Below are 23291 nucleotides of genomic sequence, written 5' to 3' on the forward strand. Positions count from 1 at the left end.
ACATAAATGAGGTCAAGTGTCCTATTTTGGCTTTAAGTCAAATATGTTTTCCTTGTGGATTTGAACTTGGATTTGTGTTATGAGATTGTAATGTAACGTAATTGTAAAGACTATAAGATAGATGTTTTTATTGTGAAAAATAACTTGAATTCTTAAAGGGCCATCACTCAAACATCAGCTGTGAATGAAACATGAAGTATGCATGAAATGCTGGTGAAACTCAAAGCTGTCAAGCCTGTTGTGCACAAAACTTCATTCACTTGCTGTCATGTGTGTGTGCTTAAGTTTATTCAATACGTGTAGTTTTTAATGACATGAACGATAATGGATAAGCTATTCAAGCTATTCATTTGTTTGTGACATTGTAGCTGTGTGCACGTGTTGTCAGGAAAGAAATCACCTGCTGGTAAGGGACACAGTGACCTTAGTGTTGACTTATAAATACCAAACTATCAGCAACAAAAACTGACGGATCGGATTTTTTTTAAAGAAAAATGCATGCGTATTACTATAATCATGAAAATTATAATTATTATGTTGCTGTTATTATCAGGATGTATTTTTCTTAACAAACTTACACATAAATGTAATTTGACTGTTCATTTATTTTTATCACAGTCAACATTCCTTATCACTGAACATAAAGTAAAAATACTAAGAGGTTACAAATACTGTGCCTCTATTTTGCAACAAAAGACAAAAGGATGTTTTCATTCTCTCGGGTCAAGTGTTAGGTCAGGTCATGATGTTTCTCATCTATTCTATAAACAGTCTGGTCATGCCATTTGAAGCTGTTGATGTTACTTAGAGGAAGAGGCACATTGGTGGTAATGGACTGATACCGTGTGGTCACTATGTGAATTGCAGCCACTGAAAATCAGTCATACAGTTCATCCCTTACTATCTGACATCTGCTGTCCTCTCCCTCTCTATCATGTAACACAGCTACGCATTACCTTAATTCTGGCCTTTTAAAAAAAAGGAAAATTTGTGCCATAAGTTGTGCCATATGGAAACAGTAGAATAAATTCATATTTTACTCAACTTTAATAAAGGAGTGTTTCACTGTGGCCACATACTGCTCTGCAGTACTGTAATGAATTCATGAAAATGTATTAATGCATAAAGAAAACTTGGACAGTATTTTTTTGGATCGTTGTCTGTTTTTGACAATAGTCTTTATTTATCTAGCACATGTTGAAAATGAAAAAAACGTTGGCTTCAAGTTAATACAAAGATCCAAAAAGCAAACAAAAAAGACAGAAGAAAACAGTCTTTGGGCTTGACATGTTAGCCGTTGTGTTGATGTACCGACCATGCAGAAACTTTACTCTTTACAAGCACTTTGCACCCATGTACTCATCTCATTGTGTTTCCATGCAATTTAAGCCTTCAGCTGACATTTTTGGCCCATCACGGCTTCAGTAAGCCGGCTCGCTACAGCTAATCTTTGACTTTTGTTTATTATAAACCTCTCAAAGTCTTGCTGGTGCTGAATCCGTTTCCATGGTAGATGCAGTCACAAGGAATTGCACTTTATCCCAATGTAATACTGAACGAATCAAGCAGAAACCTTTCTACAGTGATGGAGACACATTTCCGACCCCATGAGAAGAGATATTAAAGCCTGTGCTGCAGACGCCACTGTGTTGGTGGGAATGAGGAAATATACAGCTCTCGAGTCTTGAGCATTTATATACATCTTTTCTCTTGCTTCTGATAACTTAAACCAACGTTCAGAAAAAAACCCAAGGTGTCACAAAGCACTCCAGTAAACTGACAAAACCAGGGTCTTGTGAACTCCACAGCCATGTCTGGAAAATGGAAAACTGGGTATGTCACCTCTCTGGACTCAATTTGGCAGCAATTTGTTGATTTCTCCGGCTATTCCATGATGAAACTGTGAGAAGGATTTGGACAAGGCCATGATGGATTCTTCTGAAAGTGGCACCTTTAACTAAAACAGTGCAAACGTTTTCCTCCGGGTCATACAGCCCCTCCAGTTCAGCAACCTTATGTAACTCCTCCCCTTTCCCCTCCTTCCCCATGCGCTTTTCGCTGGAGTCAGGTGATCAGCTGCGGCTCCCAGGATTGGCTGGCCATTTGCGGGCGGCACTGTGCTATGACCGGTGGGCCCGAGGGGGGCTGGCTATCCAGACACAAGCCGCTGATCATATGCTGCAACGCTGGACCCCTGGGCCTCCATTTCTACAGGGTGGGGGGAAAATCAAGATTACATTTCATATGCAGTCATTAGATAATGCAATAGAGCCTGGAACAGTGTTTACTAATGTAAATGATACAAAACAATGGAAAGTGACAAAAGACATCAGAATTTTTAAGATTATTATATACAGTTTATGAGCCGAACTGCTCAGTTTATTACTAAACAGACAATGATCCACAAATAAATATAGAGAGCTTCACAGCAATTTTATGAATTCACAAATGCACAGAAAGCAATCCGCAAATATATGTTAGAAGTTGCAAAAAAGTGACAAATGTACAAATAATTGGTAGTAATTCATTTTAATGGTATATGGTCAGAATTATTCGCTCAATAATGAGTACGTTTGGTGAAGAGGTTGTTTATACTGTATAGTTTCCATAGTCCTCATAGTTTATAATGCCAGATAAAATGCTCTGATTGATTTTCTTAATAATTAATCAGATTATAAAATACAGTGTCTGTTGCCAAAGCAACCTTACTGAGCCAAAGCGGCAATGTTCTGGCATCTCACTTTGTGTGACTGCCGCAAAGTGAGGTCAGTGGGTTTAATCTCGCCAAACTTGACATATGCTGTGTTATCTTTCTCTCTCTCTCTCTCTCTCTCTCTCTCTCTCTCTCTCTCTCTCTATCTCTATCTCTCTCTCTCTCTCTCTATCTCTCTCTCTCTATCTCTCTCTCTCTATCTCTCTCTCTCTCTCTCTCTCTCTCTCTCTCTCTCTCTCTCTCTCTCTCTCTCTGTGTGTGTGTGTGTGCTGACAAGCAGAGAATCTCTCTCCTGCTGACATAGCAAAGAAAAGCAATATTACACAGTATAATACTGTACGTTTCATGAACGATAATTGCTAACAAAATGCAATGCATGTTATAGTGTAGCTAACCCATCTCCTAATGCTCCGAGAGGGATGTGTCTCAGGAATTAGTATGTGAATCTACTCGGTGTGTGTACTTTACTTTACGTGGCAGCACAAAGAGACAGAGCATGAATAAGTGTACAGGATCAGAGGTCAGGCTGATAAGAAACAAGAAAACCAGCCAAATGCCTGTGAGATTAAACATATGCAGTGGGCTCATAGATGAACGTCTTCAATCCGAGGGAATAAAATGTATAGATAAACTGTACCCATTATTTACAATTACATTCGCGTAATTGGAAGACACTTTTATCCAAAGCGACAGTGCATTCAATATCTGAATTATTAGTATGCGCGTTCCCTGGGCATCAAACCCACAACCTTTGCTTAATGTATACCGTCAGTACGTCACAGCACTCTATATGATAAAATGTGTCAAATAGTCTAAAGGTTTCTGAACAGAGCTATAATAAGGTGTTAATAATCTATAATTATATGTATATAACTTATATATAATATATATATAATCTAATAACCTAATATAATTATATAATTGATATTACAAGAACTTTATGAACCAAGGGTTATCAGTACAATTTTATATAAATATCACATTAAAAAGGCTTGTTATGTATGACAAATGGTTTTAATATAACCTCTTAGCCAGACTTTCAACTTTAATATAAAAAAATTAGATATACTTTTAACATAAATTATGAATGTATCTGTTAATATGAATGTTGATTTGAATATAAAATGTATATAAACTGACATATCGAGTAAAACACGAAAGTTATATCATAACAAAATTGTAATACCACATGTGAACAGATGGTGGAGATTACCCTATTAGAATAAACCGGTCGGTTAAACCTGTGAGTATGTTTCAAGGGAGTTATATTTCAATAAATCCACAATCCCAAAAGTGCAAATAGCTAAAGAAACTCAAGATATTCTTCTGACATTGACATCAAACGAAATGGCTGATAAAAACCCAGTTGTCTTTTCGTCTGGCACACGTGACACTCACCTGTTTAGACTCTTTGGTGTTGCAGGGATCCAGTCTGACCTTTGACCCTGCAGTGAAAGCTGTGATGGCCAAACACAGATCATTCTGATGGATCAGCGGTTCAATCAGAGTCCACTTCTGTCAAAACCGTTGCACACAAATGAGAGTTTAAGTGATGGAGGCATGAAGAGCTAATATACGTATATATCAAAATAAAAAATGGATGTATACATTTTTTTAAATATTTTTATATCACAACATTTCACACACGCACGTACACAGACAGTTAAAGCGTCACCTGTGAAGCAGGTATGGATGGCACACTCTTACACTCAGCTAAACCCAGACTGTCTGTGCCGTGACTCTCCAGGCACAAACTGTTCTGTTTCAGGAGACTGTATGGAGCTTCCTGCTCTGGAATTCTTATCAAAACACATAAACACAACATAATAACGCAGAGTGTTATATAACGTTTGTCTAGATTTGTGTGGCAGCCAATCAGATCACAGACACAGGGCAGTGGGCGTGACTTACTTGAGCTCAGGGTAGACGTTCTCAAGATACCAGAGAAACGAATTACAGTTCAACTTCCGTCTTAGTGTGAGACGATCTGCAATACTGCAAAGAGAAGAATGGATTCAAGCAGCAGCTTAGACATTCTTTTACATTTATTCTCATTAACACTTTTTAATTTCTTAATAAAAGACGCCTGACCTCCCGAAGGCCTTGCCCTGTGCCGACGGTCTGGCAGAATAGTAATACTGCTTATAATCGTCCATCCAGACCTCAGCGGCTCGCCGTGTGTTCCTGAAACACACACAGAGAACCCGTAAGAGACCTCTTGCCCCTCACGGCAGAATGAGTGACAGATGGAAAGGTCAAGGTCAAATTACTTGATGTAGGTGAGCGCATTGCCCTCTGGGAAGTCATAGGGGTGACGTTTCCTAAAGACGTGTCCGACGCGACTGCAGGGCAGAATCTCCAAACTGCCGCCACACATCCACACTCTGAACGACAGCTCTACCGCATCAAACAAAGAAAGGAGATATTACACAACATGAGGAAAGAGCGACGAGAACGCGATAACAGAGGGAAGAATCTGTTTTATCCAGCAGGGGGCTCCAAACATGAACCCAAATCCCCCCACACAGAATCTGATCATAGTTATCTTGATCCCACCCTGGGCATTCAGTCAGCTCTCTATGACTTGTCTTTCGGAAAGATCTTCCCTGTACGTTTTTCACGTGCCGTCGCTTTTTGGAAAGCAACTGTTAATCACATCTGACAGCTGGAGCAAAACCAGCAGCTTTATCTTTCACAAAACACACGATTCAAACAGTTCAACCGAGGTCAACACGAACATAGAGACATAACTCACTACATCAAGCCTCACTCTCAGGATTAGTGGCTTGTAAATTATTGTGATAGTGTTCTTTTGTCTTGGCCCGGTACACCAACAACCTAGTAACCCCACAGCAATGCCCTAGCATCCACCTAAGAAACATTAGCAACTCACTGGCAACCACCTAGAACAGTAGAGAGGTCACAGGGTATATAAGTTCAACACTGGACTTACCAAAGTTCTCACCACCCCATATGTCCATGTGAGTGTCATACTGGCCCAGGTGGTTGAACCAGCCTTTATCCATTACAAAGATTCCTCCAGCAATGACTGGAGTCCTACAAGAATATGACAGCTGTTAGTAGACAGATATTTCCCAGTATCATCTGTACATTATACACACTTTTCATAATATATGTTGTATTTCGAAGAGAGCGAGACCTTATTGGTTGAGTGGGGTCATTTCTTGCCATTTTCTGTTCTATAGGAATTTGCTCCCACTTGAAATGTAAACTCCAGTCAAATCCTGCAGCAGAAGAGAGAAGCACAAACAGTACACTCAGAAAAACTTTAATGATCAGATGTCACCCTTTCAAAGCTCAAGAGCTTGCAGGCTTTTGACTGACTTCCCTTTCACATATCTTGGCAAATCCGAGCACAGTTAAAGTAGCTGTTAACTTCTGCATAATGTCTTTCTGATACAAAAGAGTAGCGGTGTTACACTGAGGTTATTAAGATTACATTAATATTATACTTAGATTACACTGAGATTACAGTAATGGTACACAGACATTACACAGATTACACAAAAAATACACATGAAATGACTAACACTTAACACTGAAAATACACTCAGATTACTTAAATAACACTAAGATTACACTATTACAATCGTGAGAATACACTGATATATCCGAGATTACACTGAGATTACACAGTATTGAGATTACACTAATATTACTGAGATTACACTAATATTACTGAGATTACACTAATATTACTGAGATTACACAGAATTGAGATTACACTAATATAATGAATTTACTGAGATTACACATTACTGAGATTACACTAATATTACTGAGATTACACATAATTGCGATTACACTTATATTACTGAGATTACACTGAGATTACACTAATATTACTGAGAGTACACTAATATTACTGAGATTACACTAATATTACTGAGATTACACTGAGATTACACTAATATTACTGAGAGTACACTAATATTACTGAGAGTACACTAATATTACTGAGATTACACTGAGATTACACTAATATTACTGAGATTACACATTACTGATATTACACTAATATTACTGAGATTACACTGAGATTACACTAATATTACTGAGAGTACACTAATATTACTGAGATTACACTAATATTACTGAGATTACACTAATATTACTGAGAGTACACTAATATTACTGAGATTACACTGAGATTACACTAATATTACTGAGATTACACATTACTGATATTACACTAATATTACTGAGATTACACAGAATTGAGATTACACTAATATAATGAATTTACTGAGATTACACATTACTGAGATTACACTAATATTACTGAGATTACACAAAATTGAGATTACACTAATATCACTGAGATTACACTGAGATTACACTAATATTACTGAGAGTACACGAATATTACTGAGATTACACTAATATTACTGAGAGTACACTAATATTACTGAGATTACACTAATATCACTGAGATTACACTGAGATTACAGTAATATTACTGAGAGTACACTAATATTACTGAGAGTACACTAATATTACTGAGATTACACTGATATTACACTAATATTACTGAGAGTACAATAATATTACTGAGATTACACTAATATCACTGAGATTACACTGAGATTACACTAATATTACTGAGAGTACACTAATATTACTGAGAGTACACTAATATTACTGAGATTACACTTTACTGATATTACACTAATATTACTGAGATTACACAGAATTGAGATTACACTAATATAATGAATTTACTGAGATTACACATTACTGAGATTACACTAATATTACTGAGTTTACACAAAATTGAGATTACACTAATATCACTGAGATTACAATGAGATTACACTAATATTACTGAGAGTACACTAATATTACTGAGATTACACTAATATTAGTGAGATTACACTAATATTACTGAGATTACACAGAATTGAGATTACACTAATATAATGAATTTACTGAGATTACACATTACTGAGATTACACTAATATTACTGATATTACACAGAATTGAGATTACACTAATATAATGAATTTACTGAGATTACACTAATATTACTGAGATTACACAGAATTGAGATTACACTAATATTACTGAGATTACACTAATATTACTGAGATTACACTAATATTACTGAGATTACACTAATATTACTGAGATTACACAGAATTGAGATTACACTAATATAATATATTTACTGAGATTACACATTACTGAGATTACACTAATATTACTGAGATTACACAGAATTGAGATTACACTAATATAATGAATTTACTGAGATTACACTAATATTACTGAGATTACACAGAATTGAGATTACACTAATATTACTGAGACTACACAGAATTGAGATTACACTAATATAATGAATTTACTGAGATTACACTAATATTACTGAGATTACACAGAATTGAGATTACACTAATATTACTGAGATTACACAGAATTGAGATTACACTAATATAATGAATTTACTGAGATTATACATTACTGAGATTACACTAATATTACACATTACTGAGATTACACTAATATTACTGAGATTACACAAAATTGAGATTACACTAATATCACTAAGATTACACTAATATTACTGAGAGTACACTAATATTACTAAGAGTACACTAATATAACTGAGAGTACACTAATATTACTGAGATTACACTAATATTACTGAGATTACACATTACTGAGATTACACTAATATTACTGAGATTACACAAAATTGAGATTACACTAATATCACTGAGATTACACTAATATTACTGAGATTACACTAATATTACTGAGATTACACAGAATTGAGATTACACTAATATAATGAATTTACTGAGATTACACATTACTGAGATTACACTAATATTACTGAGATTGCACAGAATTGAGATTACACTAATATAATGAATTTACTGAGATTACACTAATATTACTGAGATTACACAGAATTGAGATTACACTAATATTACTGAGATTACACTAATATTACTGAGATTACACAGAATTGAGATTACACTAATATAATATATTTACTGAGATTACACATTACTGAGATTACACTAATATTACTGAGATTACACAGAATTGAGATTACACTAATATAATGAATTTACTGAGATTACACTAATATTACTGAGATTACACAGAATTGAGATTACACTAATATTACTGAGATTACACAGAATTGAGATTACACTAATATAATGAATTTACTGAGATTACACTAATATTACTGAGATTACACAGAATTGAGATTACACTAATATTACTGAGATTACACAGAATTGAGATTACACTAATATAATGAATTTACTGAGATTATACATTACTGAGATTACACTAATATTACACATTACTGAGATTACACTAATATTACTGAGATTACACAAAATTGAGATTACACTAATATCACTGAGATTACACTAATATTACTGAGAGTACACTAATATTACTGAGAGTACACTAATATTACTGAGAGTACACTAATATTACTGAGATTACACTAATATTACTGAGATTACACTAATATTACTGAGATTACACATTACTGAGATTACACTAATATTACTGAGATTACACAGAATTGAGATTACACTAATATGATGAATTTACTGAGATTACACATTACTGAGATTACACTAATATTGCTGAGATTACACAGAATTGAGATTACACTAATATTACTGAGATTACACAGAATTGAGATTACACTAATATAATGAATTTACTGAGATTACACATTACTGATATTACACTAATATTACTGAGATTACACAGAATTGAGATTACACTAATATAATGAATTTACTGAGATTACACATTACTGAGATTACACTAATATTACTGAGATTACACGAATATTACTGAGATTACACAGAATTGAGATTACACTAATATAATGAATTTACTGAGATTACACATTACTGAGATTACACTAATATTACTGAGATTACACAGAATTGAGATTACACTAATATAACGAATTTACTGAGATTACACTAATATCACTGAGATTACAATGAGATTACACTAATATTACTGAGATTACACTAATATTACTGAGAGTACACTAATATTACTGAGATTACACTAATATCACTGAGATTACACAGAATTGAGATTACACTAATATAATGAATTTACTGAGATTACACATTACTGAGATTACACTAATATTAACTGAGATTACACAGAATTGAGATTACACTAATATAATGAATTTACTCATATACAATTGAGATTATACTGGAATTATTAAAATTCCAATGTTATTACTGAGATTACACTAGAATTCCAATGATATTACTAACATTACTTTTAGGAGAAAAATCTAAGGAACAGAAAATTGAAGAAAAGGTTTTTTGATCTTCAAATAATGGAGACATTTAGGACATTAAACTCTGTGCTGATCCACTGGTTACACACACACGATGAGATCTTCAGATGTTGAGCTCTCTCACCTCCCCTCAGGTCTGCAGATGCGGCCAGATAGGCAAAGTTATCCAGACTGATGACATCAATGATAGGACTGACGACACGAGTGTGATCCTACAACACAAACCACAAGACACTATACGTCATTAAACTTTTAGAAAACTATTACTGATCATCTATGTGGAAAATGTCCCTGAATAACCTGAGCTACACATCAACACGAAAACATGAAATCTCTTGTCAACGTGACTCTTGGTGAATATACACTACATACAGAAAACAATTTATGAGCATGTAAGCAAGTGTGTCCCATAAAAAAACTTGTGCTGGAGAAGTTTATATTACAACCGTATAAGAAGACGAGTGGTTTCAATTAGACTTGGCACAAACTGTGAAGATTCTGAACTCTGGAGAGATTTAGTATGGGTGGGGTAAAACCAGACCGCCATCTGCAACACATCCCATACACCGCAGTTTCATACATTACAGCGGCTAATGAGGGTCTGTCACCAGACCACGATTCCCACCCTTACAAAACAACAGTGTGCTTGTAGAACGGTACAGTGAGGCTGTAAGATGGAAAAACTTTGATATATTTGAAATCCATCCTCCACTTTTCCTGTGAAATATTTATGTACCTGGTACTTTAAATTATTCAAAGGGTATTATGTTATTACTTGTGGTCTCGCAAACAAATATCCGGGTCAATTTCACCCTTCCCTCACTTACTTTTAACAAGAACATGTTAAAAGTCTTTTACAATGCGAATGTTTTACAATTATTTTTACATTTGTGGTTCTTCTTTGGATAATCTGTCACACGACATTGAAGCTCACATTTTATGAATGACTGGGACACAGACACAGAAGTCTGACTGTTTAAAAACATCCAATTAAATAAAACAATAAATAAAATAAATGTTACACTTTCAACCCCTGTGTAAATTTCGCAGGGTCGGTATACTTTTGCAAATCCTTTGGTGTATAAGTTCTTTAGATGTAGATGTTGCCTCTTGAGACAAAATGCCCCAATGGCATCTTTACACTGTGTCAGTTGTCACAACAGTTGTCAATCTAATTGTTTTGGATAATAAATATTAGAATTATATCAAAACAATAACAATAACCAAACATATCAAAACACATCTGACAATGATAATGCCAAAACAAGATATAAAACCCATACTAGAAACAAATATTTTTAAACCTACAGTAGGAGGTTTTAAATGACCTATGGGGTCAGGACGCTGCTATTTGGCTGCTAGGGTGTTAAAGGGGCAGACACAGATAAGCAATAAGCACAAAACCAAACAAATAAATGTAAAACCATATTAATAGCTCCTACATATTACATGACACTAACACTCTACTCTCAGCCAGTCTTGTCTCATTGTTCCAGGGTTACTAGAGCTGGCAGGACGCAGTCCATGCCCAGACCTGACAAATGCTGTGATGATAAAGCTGGACAATTTGAAGGACGTGGCGACTCTACAAAATTATTTATGATAATCTTAAATCTAACTATTTTTTTATTTTGCCTTGTTGTGCAAGCACTGTCGTTTGCCAGAGGGGAAAGCAGCGTTTGCCAGAGGGGAACTGGAATCCCCTGGTTAGGCCTGGTTTCCCTCCGAGGTTTTTTGGGTTCCTCGCCACCGTTTGCATACTGTTTTGCAGTATTGTTGTTTGCCTGTCCGAGGGGGCTGCTAGAATTTTATAGTTTTATTTAATTAACTCTGCATATAGGAATTTATAGTCTGTCTGATATTTGACCTGTGTTTTGACCTTATATGTTTTGCTTATAGTCAATGTTTTCTTGTACAGCTGCTTTGTGACAATGAAAATTGTCAAAAGCGTCATACAAATAAAGCTATCGACTAAAACCATGCTAACATAATGCACGTGTCCTGTGTCTACACTCTTAAACCAGCATTTGTGCGAATACTTTTTCGTTTTTTAAGGCTCGTGAGCTCTTGTGGAGGAAAAAGCAGAGGATGAAGATAATCTCTTGATGATTTAAGAAGAGCGAGAGAGATACGGTGCAGCTGTGAGAAGACAAACTGCCTTTGTCTCTCTCTCTGATTCTGGGAAAAATGTCCCTCAGTCTGGATTCAGATCATTCGTGACTCATTAATAACTCTCGAAACACGTCACACGGCGAGAGAGAAGAGCCAGCGAGCGGTGACGCGTGTTGTGCAGATGACACACCTCTTTAACTCTCTGGATCATGGGCTGGAGCCAGTCTGTGTTCACCTCACAGTGGCTGTCCAGGAACGTCAGGATGGAGGCTGAGGCCGCCTGCGCTCCTCTCACGCGAGACCTGATGAGACCTGATCGATACGCAGCCCAAAACAACATTACATTTTAGTGTATTTCACGCCATTTTCTATTTCAAGACTTTCATTCATTTCGCCATCAGAACTCAATTACGCGCCTCACTTATTTGCTAGTTTCGGGGCGATCTGTTGCTTTAAGTGTTGCACAAGAGGACAGCTGTTCTGTGGCTATTGCGGTCTGAGAGATGCTGTAATTCATATTTTGCTATGAACTGCATCCGTGTGATTGCTGAACTCTCATTTCACACACGTACCTTCTCTGCGCTCGTTGCGCAGACAGCGCACCTTTGGGATCTGAGAGAGCAGCCGGCATTCTTCAGCTGCAGACAGAGAGAGAGGGAGATAGAGATAGGGAGGCATTCAAATACCTGTAACCTGTACAGATTAGAGCTTATTATAATAATACTATCGTGATCGCTAACCCAATATTGTGTATTATATCAAATTGTGCATTGTGTATGCGGTACCCCCCTGATTTCTCATATGCTATGCATTCATATTTTCATATTTTTTGTGCAATACATATATAGTCCAGTTCACGAATGATAAACAAGTATGATGTAAAAATCACTTGAATTTCAACGGGACTGTTCACGCTGAACTCAGATTCAGATTTATAAAGTATCAGATTTATTTCCATTAAAACGTCGCTGTCGAAACTGAACTTTTTCTTTGCATGCTTATTGGGAAGTCTTGCCTTTGTCAATAGTAACAACAGGGCAAAGCTGTTCAATGCAGTGGCACAAAAACGTCTCATTTTTTACGTAAGATTGAATCACTTAAAAAGTTAATAGTTTAAAAGACACGCCTAGCATGACAGCGAAAACCGGAATTACTGTTCCTTTGTTTGAATGAGGTTTGAATTTGTAGTTTTTGTAGTACTTTATTGTTCAGGGATCTGCATGTGTCCAAACACTGAGGTCTTCAGAGCTTTTTTCACATGGTGCTGCTGATAAAAGCAGAGCTCAGTGGTCTTGTTAAAGCCAGCATTAACAGGATTCAACGGACACCAAAGTTCATTTGCCTGCAGATTTTCACACCTCGCTGCGCGGCCGTATTCTCTAAAACACAGACGGCGCGGGCAGAAAGACAACACCGCAGCTACAGTGTACAGCCTGGCAGAGATTCAGACCGATGCATATCCCCGTCCCCACATCTCCGGCTAATGTGACAGTGGTACAGTAATTCAACTAAAAATCTGATAATAAACATTCAGGAATACGCGGATCAAGACGGTTTGTTTTCAGATGGAATTTGTGACTTACATTTAGGCATTTGGCAGACTAGCATGTAGCATGTGTACGTGTGCCTACGTGTGTGTGCCAATGAGAATGTATGCCAATGTCTGAACACACACTCAACACATGGAAAATCCCAGTTTCCAGTTCTATGTCTCCATTAGAAGCATTCATCACTACGAGTGTGATTGTGCCGTGTGTATTCTTCGCCATGACAACAGTCTGACTCAAACACACACATAAATCAACATTTAGGAACACTTGAGAACCTGAAATCCGGCCAGAGGTCCATATGATGGACGTGAATTCTTCAACAAACCAAATGATGAATATGCAAGAATGCATAAAGGTTTGCGCGATGGTTTGGAAGGGGTATTAAAGACATTACGTCTATCATAAAGCATGGACACCCAACACGCGTATGTACTGTATGTGCGAAATGAAGGTGTACTTACGGCCGGAGCTAAAGTCATCGACCAAAATGATCTCCTGAATAAGATGAGATGGGCTTTTCATCAACACACTAAAACAAAAATCAGATAACGGAAAAATGACAAACGCTCGACATTGTGAATCACACAAATGTGTTTTATCAAGAAAAGCTCCATTGAAGAAATCGTTATTATGTTGTGACTGTGGGCTGTAAAGCTCATGCTGACCTGAGGGCTTAAACAGGTGCCAAGTATTTAACTTCATCCAATTACCTGTTACCTTTATGGGAGCGTATCCTAAAACATGTCACTTACAATCAGTGGATACATCATCCTTAGAAGTTTCACTATAAAGGAGTAGTTCACCCCAAAATGAAAATTCTCTCACCATCGTACTTTAACAGATATATGTATTTTTCCAACCATATGTTTATTTTAGTTTGTTACCTTTTAATAGTACGCAGCAGGGTGGAGCGAGCCTCGTTGTGAAACGTGATGATGATGCTGGTGGGCGGCAAGTCAGGGTCAAAGAGCACGGAGGCACATCTGTGGAGACGGAAAATGAGACATTGACGTTTCATCGATATTAAAGGAATAGTTCACACAAAAATTTACATTCTCTTTAGCTCCAAAAAGCACATTTCAAATACGATATATCAAAATATGACATGCAATGAGATTTGAAGTTATCAGTGTCGCTGCATTTTGACGGTTTGATCTATTTGTTCTGGTTTTGTATCATTTCACTTTAGAATACATTTAATAACCCTCTGGAGTCATTTGGATTACTTTAACGGTGGATGGATGTGATTTTTGGGGGTTTCAGGTTAGTCCCGTTAAAGAAAGAAAAACGATTTTTCATTTTGGTCTGAACTACTCCTTTAAATATACTTCAGCTCACCACCTTAATCAAAACCAGATGGATTTAGCCGGACAGATTTGGTTGGAGTTCTACAAAATGCATTTCTATACATAACTGTACGTTAACCGGAGCGCTGTAGAAAAACTGCAATAAAAGAACATTCGACCCGTGGGAAAAGTGTAGACCTATATGAAAATGTGTGTTTGAGTTGTGTAGTTTTTTGTAGTTTTGTTTGTGTGGAGCTGCCAATGACGTAATGCTCATTTCATCCCGGTCCAAACGAAAATGGCTGTTTGCTTCACACTCATAAAATGGACCGGTTTCAAAAAAAGCGCCGATGAGGTCATGTGTGTGCGATTGACCTATAATGTCGTGTATCTCTGATGGTGCGCTCGCTGCCCAGCCGGTCGCTCTCTTGCAGGTTGAACGCATGTTCTCTGTATGGATCTTCACCAGCTTTCAGCTGCTTACTGGCAAGAAAAGCCTTTTCATCAAACAAGCCCAAAAGCTGACCTGCTTGCTCGCCGTTCGGTGCATGGGTCACCTGACAAAGAGAGAGAGAGACTGAATTACACATTCTGAATGACCCGCTCATGTGAAGGGAAAGCGATTGGTTTTCATAAGCAGCTGCATAAGAAAAACACAGAGGGCAGAGGGGCAAGTTGTCACATTACTCAAGTGGATACTTCGCAGGGTGGAGTCGCATTATAAGTGTTGTCTGCAAGCGAGAACTTCCACACATTTTCCTGAGAAATAAAAGATCCATTTTATTTAGTTGATGACTTCGTGTCAATTTCATTAAGAATACTTGATTTAAATGTGTGTTTATTTCAAGCACACTATATGTATAAAGTACATTAATATCAATATACAAGGAAGTGTACTCTCAGTAAACAACTAGATACGGAAACTTAACATAGATATTGTTCACTATTCAAGTATTATCTTTGCATCTTTCAACTTAGGTATTCATTTTTACAATTCAAATTTAATGCACCTAAAACAAATACTTAAAGTAGATTTGAACTATATCTCGATCTAGATATATAGTATAGTCCAAATATACTTTTCTGTCAGTATACAGGCAAGTGATATTTCAAGTATATTTCTGAGAAGTACATAAAATGCTTTTTTCTTTTAAAAGAAAAATACTAATAGCACACTTCAATAAACATCTAGAATGGATTTTATGGGAAAAGTTACATATTATTAGTTGTTACTGACACTTTACGAAAAATATGAAAAATTGAAATGCTGTCCAGGGGACAATAATAGGAAACTGAAATAAAAGATTCAAAAACAGAAACATCTCAATGTGACAACTAGCCCCTTTGTTCGAACAAGCTCTTTTTTACGATACTTTAACCTGGAGATAAAACAGTGAGTTTTGACCGGTCTGAAGAAATGAATGGTGCTCTGCTACTGAACGCAAACTAAAAGTGAACGACATTACAGCATTATTTTGACCAAATAATCATTTTCAGCCCTCGGACGTTCAGACACAAAGTCTGGATTGACCGAAGTGATCAGAATAAACAGACAATAACTTCCTGCATTTAAAAGACTCAACTGCAGCTGGAGATATCGTCCATTTATTGATCTTGTTGATTTACGGTGAAAACAAAGATGCTCCAGAAATCCCCCCGCTGCAGTACAGTACGCTTACAGACAGCAGATGATTCTGAATTCTGAAAACACAGTAAAACTACTGTATGTCACCTTATAAAAATGGACTTAAAATGAGTCCTCGTGTTTAAATCCATGAGGAAACCAGATGAGATGCATTTGTCTCCGGCTATGACGGGACATGTCTGCAGAAAACAGACACAGAGACCACTCTCTCAAAACCACGTTAAACCTTTATCTGTGTCATCGATATAACATCATTTAAGACAAACATGATTTGACTTTTAATAGAACTTCTATTAATTCTTTTTTATTTATTTCAATTATATATATATATAATAGAATTACTATTTATCATAAATAAATGATCAGAATACTGTATTAGTGACAATAAAGTTAACATTTAACATTAGTGAATGCATAAGCTAACGCAACATGATGAGCAATATAGTTTTAGCATTTATTAATACAAAGACTGTTGTTCTTGATAATTCATTGTGCATTAAAAGTTAAGAGATGCAATGCATTTGTTTGAGTAAATAGTCAAATGCATATAATCTAAGATGAATAAAGTATTGTGAAGCACTGTTACTCCATGTTAGCTAATGCGTTCACCGACGTTCACAATTCACACAATATCACAAAGTATTGGACAGTGTTACATCTTTGCATTTGGCAAAAACGCACTTTGTTTTATAATATTAAAACAAATAATTGTCTGTTGCTTAACGTACTCATCAAATACCGCCATAGACTACACAGGTTTGTTAAAAAATGCTAAAATAGAGCCAAAGACGTGACATACGGCCTTCAGTGAGTTTCATGGAAGACAGGATATACTAAAATAAACTTTTCTGCTTAGAGACATTCAGTCCCATCAGCAGAGAATAAACCAACTTAAAGAATGTTTAATTAAGGAGGAATAAAGCATGTTTGTGTCTGTGTAACTTCACGTGGGGAGTTTGACAAATAAACACGACTCTGTGACCGCATGCTGACGTCTATCTGAGAATTCAAGAAACAGACAGACTTCTAAATCCTATAATAGGGTTGTACTGTATGTATTGGATATAATAAGAGTATATAACAATAAACGCAACTCTCATTCTGAACAATTGTTTTGGCAGTGCCGAAGAGATTCCTGACACGCACATCTGGTTTGAATTGCGTGTGTCCAAGCTCCTTGGCTGTTTTAAACAACAAATCTGACCAGGCCATGCACAGACCTACACTACTATCAGTGTGTGCAATGACGTAACCCATAAATGATGCTGGGAACCGCGCGGTGCCAAAAACGAACACTGCGCACTGCGAGAAACACGTCAAATACTATCACCTAAATACACGTGCTTGACAGCATGACATACGTGACTTTTCTCAGCAGAACATCACAGGGACGTTTGTACTGATATTGTAGTATTCGTTTCTCTCCTAAAATGCATATCAGGCGAGGAGATGGATGCACGGAGGCCGGAGGAGAGGGAGGGAAATGCGCCGTTGGCTCGGGGAAGATAAATAAATGCGTTGTGCAATACGATGCTTCAGAGACTGTCTCAATAAAAGCTCAGCTTGAGTAACGGCTAAAGCATTTTATCTGCGCACATTAAGGTTTTACTTTCATGCACCTCTGTCATTAATAGAGTGAAAAGATCCACTGCGGAGTGCTTGACCGTTTTATAGATGATATAAAACTAAAAGAGTCATTTACATTCAAAGCAGAGAGCATTCAGCCGGCGGTCAACTAATGGACACTACGAGGACAAATCTGATGCTTTCAGTGATGACAAGCTGTTATTAAAGGGACAGTTTACCCGAAAATAAATATTCTGTCATCATTTATTCATCCGTGTGTTGTTTAAGAGATGGTATTTTGAGAAATGTCTCAGTGGTTTTGTGTCCACACAATGGAAGTCAATGCAGTCCAGTGATGTTTGGTTACCAACGTTGTTCAACATATCGTCTTTTGTGTTTTCCAGACATACAGGTTTTCAATGACATGACTGAAGTGAACCCTTAATAAGATTTATTTGTAAATATCAGGAAACTGCAGGCTACATTTTATACACTTCCCCAAACGCAGCAGGATGTATAAAAAAGGGGGTTCGAATGGTGCTTTACAGTGTTCAAGTAAACACACGGCTGTATTTTGGTTTCTCATGAGTCACATCAGTGTCCGTCACGTGTGCCTGTGGCTTGGAGTGATGCTCCGTTGCCATGGAGATACAGGACAAAGCACAAAGATACAGAATTCATCTGCGTATTCTCTCTCCTGCAACAATGCAAAAATACAAGTGCATATTTCCGCATTCGAGGAATCCCAACACGCATCACAGATTCTCTGTGGCAGACGGTTGAGGAATCAAAGCGTTTCCCTTCTACCTGCCGAATGTGGCGTCAAACTGCGAGGAGAAACCAAACAACAAACATCTGCCCTTCAGTCCGGCCGCCTCACATCTCCTCCAAATGTCCCAGAAACCCAGAATGATACAATTTGAGCAGATTTGTTTTACAATTACAGATGTCAAAAACTAACAACCACATGCTGAGAATTACATCCACGAACTGAGAGAAATGTACCTACTTTTCATCGGCTATGGAATACTTTGACGAGCGTTACACCATGTAGACGCTTTATTTCACTTTTCTGTATCCAGCATGCATGTCATGTAAGAATCCTGCGGAACAACATGACCTGTTGGAGGTTATTTCACCCATTTCAAATGAAAACCCCTGCAGAAATGTCAGTTCAGCCCACAGGATCGTATCCGATTCATGGAATGCTGTTAGATTAGAATCACATTACAGAAGACCACAATAACACGCTTTATATTCTACCGCATTCATGTTTTGCTACCAGACAGAAATAAAAGCACCTTTCAAGAAAAAACATTCTATTGATGACCAAAAAATGATTCTGCGTCGTAGTAGGTTTTCGTGAAATGAACTTGGTAAACTTTACCATAATACAATTGTGTTCTTGTTCTTTTCACCTAAATTGATGTTAACTTTAAAGAACAAATCTCGAATTATTGAGTAGATTCAACTTCGTTTGATCATGTTCAACCAACTTAAACTTGGATCTTTACTTCATTCTTTTGTGGCGGGACTACGTGAATTCTTTAAGTTCATTTCCCTAACTGAGCAGTGAATTAAGAGTTCCCAGCACGCTTTGTAAGTGACCACATTAGGAGTCATTTTTGTGACTATTTTATGTCCTTTAAAACTCATGTGCAACAACTACGACTTGATAGTGTTTATTGTTCAGTTGTCTTTAAGATTTAGAAGACATTCTGTTAGTTCTTTTGGAGTTGCGTGCTTACCATCGTTGGAAAAGTGGTGCTTTGCTTTGGTCATGAGAGAGCAGGACGTGTTTCGGTGCGAAGGACAGTACTAAGACAACTCTCAGCTAACTTGCACATCATATATGTTGTAAAAAATAAAACCTATTACTGTACTGAAGTTAAAATAAGATCAAGAAGTTAACTCCGATGCTCAAGTTAGTATTTCTTCTTGATATTTTAGGTTTGTCATGTGATGCGCTTGAATCATTTTGTCTTGATTTATTCATGGATTATTGCGTTCAAAATATGCGTTAAATGCCTTGTTTGATATTGTTACCATCATAATTTGTTTAAGTAAATATCAGTGTATTTTTTAAGTGCATGAAAGGAATGATATGTACATTTACATTTAGTCATTTGGCAGACACTTTTATCCAAAGCGACTTACAGATGAGGAAACATTGGAAGCAATTATAACAACATACATAAGTGCATCAAACTAGTCCATTAAAGCCTAGCACAGTATACAAAGCTATGTTCTGATATGTTCTGCCAGCCATGTTTCCAACTAGTGCAGCACAATGTTGAGGAAAATATAACAGGGAAAAAGTCAAATCAATTTCACTTATAGATAAAACATATGTCAAAACTGAATTTAAAGGATTTTATGTAATAAACATACACTTTTAATATTCTTTCGTGGAAAACAGATAAGCCACGATTTACTATTGCAGTCCATAAAACAAATCTGTATGTCACAATATCACGATCGTTTCGATGTGTTGTGCAGGATATTTGTTTAATATTGATAACGTTTATTGAGAGATTTTTTTCTATTTGTGTTAAAACAGTACAGCAGATTCATCCTGGAGACGATAAACAGCAACATCAGCATCTTCACAGCAGCATCCCTTACATATACACATATCGCCATTACTGTATTTGTCATCTATAAACACGAATGTTATGTTATACACACGAATGACTGACCACACAAACACAGCTGCAGGTGGCTTAAGAGAAAGCATCTTACATGCACCTGACATCACGGGCAGACAAACACACGCACACACGCACACACGCACGCACGCACGCACGCACACGCATTCCATGTCTTGACATAACGCGCGCACACGCATCTGAAAACGCGTGCAATGCAATAACGGCGAGATTTTCATCACGACTTACGATGAGAGGCAGAGTTCGCTCCTCCAGCCTCCCGGAGGAAGACTTTTTCAGATGGGAGGATGAGGATGCTTTGCTGTCCTGCCACAGGTAATAAAAGGTGCCCAGGATCCAGGCCACGGTGAGGATGAGGATGGCGTTGGCCCGAACCCTGCGCATCATGTGCGGCTCTTGAGCGCGTCTGGGATCCGTCTGCTGTCGCTGATGCGCGCACTGGTGATGATGATGAGGATGATGCGGAGGATGAAGCCGTGCGCAGTCGACAGCCTCTCCAGACTCTGATCGAGTGGATCTCTGTCGGGGAGCGCGCAGGTCCTAGCGCCCGCCAAAGCTGAAATCATCTCTCCTTGTTGGCTTAAAGAAACAATAGGCTACAGTTTATTTTTTACAATGAATACCACATTGAAACTCTTCAACTCGAGAAAATTCTAACGATACCCAACCATAATAATGAGACGAATAAAGGGTCAAAAGCAATCATATTTATACTAAATAACACTGTTATACATACATATTGTAGTATTAGATACTGATTTATACGGTATGAAACAGATATGAATTGAAATGCATTAAAAAGCAGATGATAGAAGATTTGATTCTTTTCTTTCATTTAAAAAGAGACTAACCAAACTATTTCTCGGAAATTAAACATACAACGATCATGACCACACAATATAATGATATTTTGTATATAATGGTTTTGTTGTATTGTATTGTTAAAGAGTAATATAATAAATAATTGTTAACTTTCATCAATATTTATGTTGTTATATTTATGTTAAATGGGTGTTGCAACGGTGTGTCATGCATTCTGACTTCTTTACAATGTTAAACGTGTCTTATCATGTTTAACATGGTCAAAAAACGAGTTGGACCTATGACGTAGTATTTCTGTGCACGATACACTCCCCCAGTGTTCGTACAGGTTTCGGAAAGTTTTTTTCGACCATGAAGAATCGTTACGTCACTGTAACGAAGTTCCATAAAAGGGAAGGAAGGAGGCGGGAACTGGCGAACAATAAAACTAACAATAAGACACAACATAAAGTCCAGACCCGGTCATCTCTCGGCAACGGTCCTGCCGCTCGTCCACTAAAGCTCCCGATCTCCTCCGTGAGATATGCGGGACCGGTGCGCGCACCGCTTATTCCAACTATCACTCGCGCCACCGGCCCCGCTTCACGGCTCTCGTCCCGCCTTCCTTACCACAGTCAAATCATATGTGAACCGCACGCGGTGAGTGAAACTGATGTCTGTGTTTTTCTTGGCCATGTGTGCGCAAGGTAAATGCGGCCAATGTTCAAAGGCAAATCCAAAAGGTAAGTTCACAAATCAAAAAGTAAATCTCACATTTCCAAAAAGTCAATACAAACAGGTTGACCAATGCTCGGTCACTGCATGTCAAACACTGAACAAAAAACTGAGGCAAAGAGCAGCTTAAATACGAACAAAAGTTACAAGGCACAGGTGAAAGCACTGCCAAATACAAAAAACTAACCAGAACCCCAAGGGGGGCCTCTAGGGGTCTTTCAGCCCGAAAACAGCAGACTCTTACCCTACGAAGATTACCGGTCAGTTTATTAGAAAAGATGACATATCCTACATGGGAGGGATGGAGACCACCTCTTGATCACATTATCAGAACACCACGCCAACATCCAGTCGTGCAATGATATTAATCGACGATGTGTCTTCTTTCCTTGATAGCAGGGAGGGGGCTTGGGAACATTACAGTCTGTCAGTGTTTTTGCATATTATTTACACAACTCTATAATGTTATTAATAGCAAACTGTGATGAGTGGCGACATCTTGCGTTTAGAATCAGTCAACACTTTCAGTTTGGATCTACTGACAGATGCTCTGGCCCCCGGAAAACCACTAACATTGGCTTGTTTTTCCACCTGCAAGTGTCTTAAAATTGAGTCTCCTATGACCAATGTACTTGGGACAGGTGACTCTAGCGAAGCTAAACTCTTCATATCAGAGATACAATGAAATGTTAGCCAGACACCTCGGGGTAGCCGGCTAAACACTGAAGTCTTTGCAATAAGGAACGCAAGACTTTGGATACTTTGGAAGAAGATCTAGTACCTTACTTACCTACTTTTTTCCAAGTTCTTTTTAACGTATTTAAGAATTGTACTACAGTTAAAAAATAGGATACATGCTAATGTTGTGAAGTAATTTTTTCGGATA

The 23291-nt window shown here is 37.3% G+C and overlaps 1 protein-coding gene across 1 annotated transcript; it reads right to left on the reverse strand.

Annotated features, from left to right (window-relative positions):
* Positions 1–1150: 1150 nt before the first annotated feature.
* Positions 1151–21376, reverse strand: galnt16 (UDP-N-acetyl-alpha-D-galactosamine:polypeptide N-acetylgalactosaminyltransferase 16). Its single transcript, XM_079459206.1, has 15 exons — positions 21098–21376; positions 15365–15546; positions 14588–14686; positions 14165–14232; positions 12726–12791; positions 12344–12465; positions 10166–10253; positions 5874–5958; positions 5667–5770; positions 4984–5110; positions 4805–4897; positions 4625–4708; positions 4389–4512; positions 4112–4228; positions 1151–2208 (listed from the first exon to the last, which is right to left on the reverse strand). The coding sequence occupies exons 1-15, from the start codon at positions 21254–21256 to the stop codon at positions 2065–2067; spliced, it is 1662 nt and encodes a 553-aa protein (XP_079315332.1). The 5' UTR covers positions 21257–21376; the 3' UTR covers positions 1151–2064.
* Between the last annotated feature and the right edge of the window lie 1915 nt (positions 21377–23291).

The sequence above is a fragment of the Barbatula barbatula genome (assembly GCF_947034865.1).
Source record: "Barbatula barbatula genome assembly, chromosome: 6".
In the NCBI taxonomy this organism is placed as follows: domain Eukaryota; kingdom Metazoa; phylum Chordata; class Actinopteri; order Cypriniformes; family Nemacheilidae; genus Barbatula; species Barbatula barbatula.

Coding starts and splice junctions, on each gene's coding strand:
- galnt16 (XM_079459206.1), bottom strand. CDS start 21,256: ATGATGCGCAGGGTTCGGGCCAACGCCATCCTCATCCTCACCGTGGCC. Junction 14,233..14,587: donor CTGCTGCGTACTATTAAAAG/GTAACAAACTAA, acceptor TTTTTGTTTTAG/TGTGTTGATGAAAAGCCCAT. Junction 12,792..14,164: donor CGATGACTTTAGCTCCGGCC/GTAAGTACACCT, acceptor CTCTGTCTGCAG/CTGAAGAATGCCGGCTGCTC.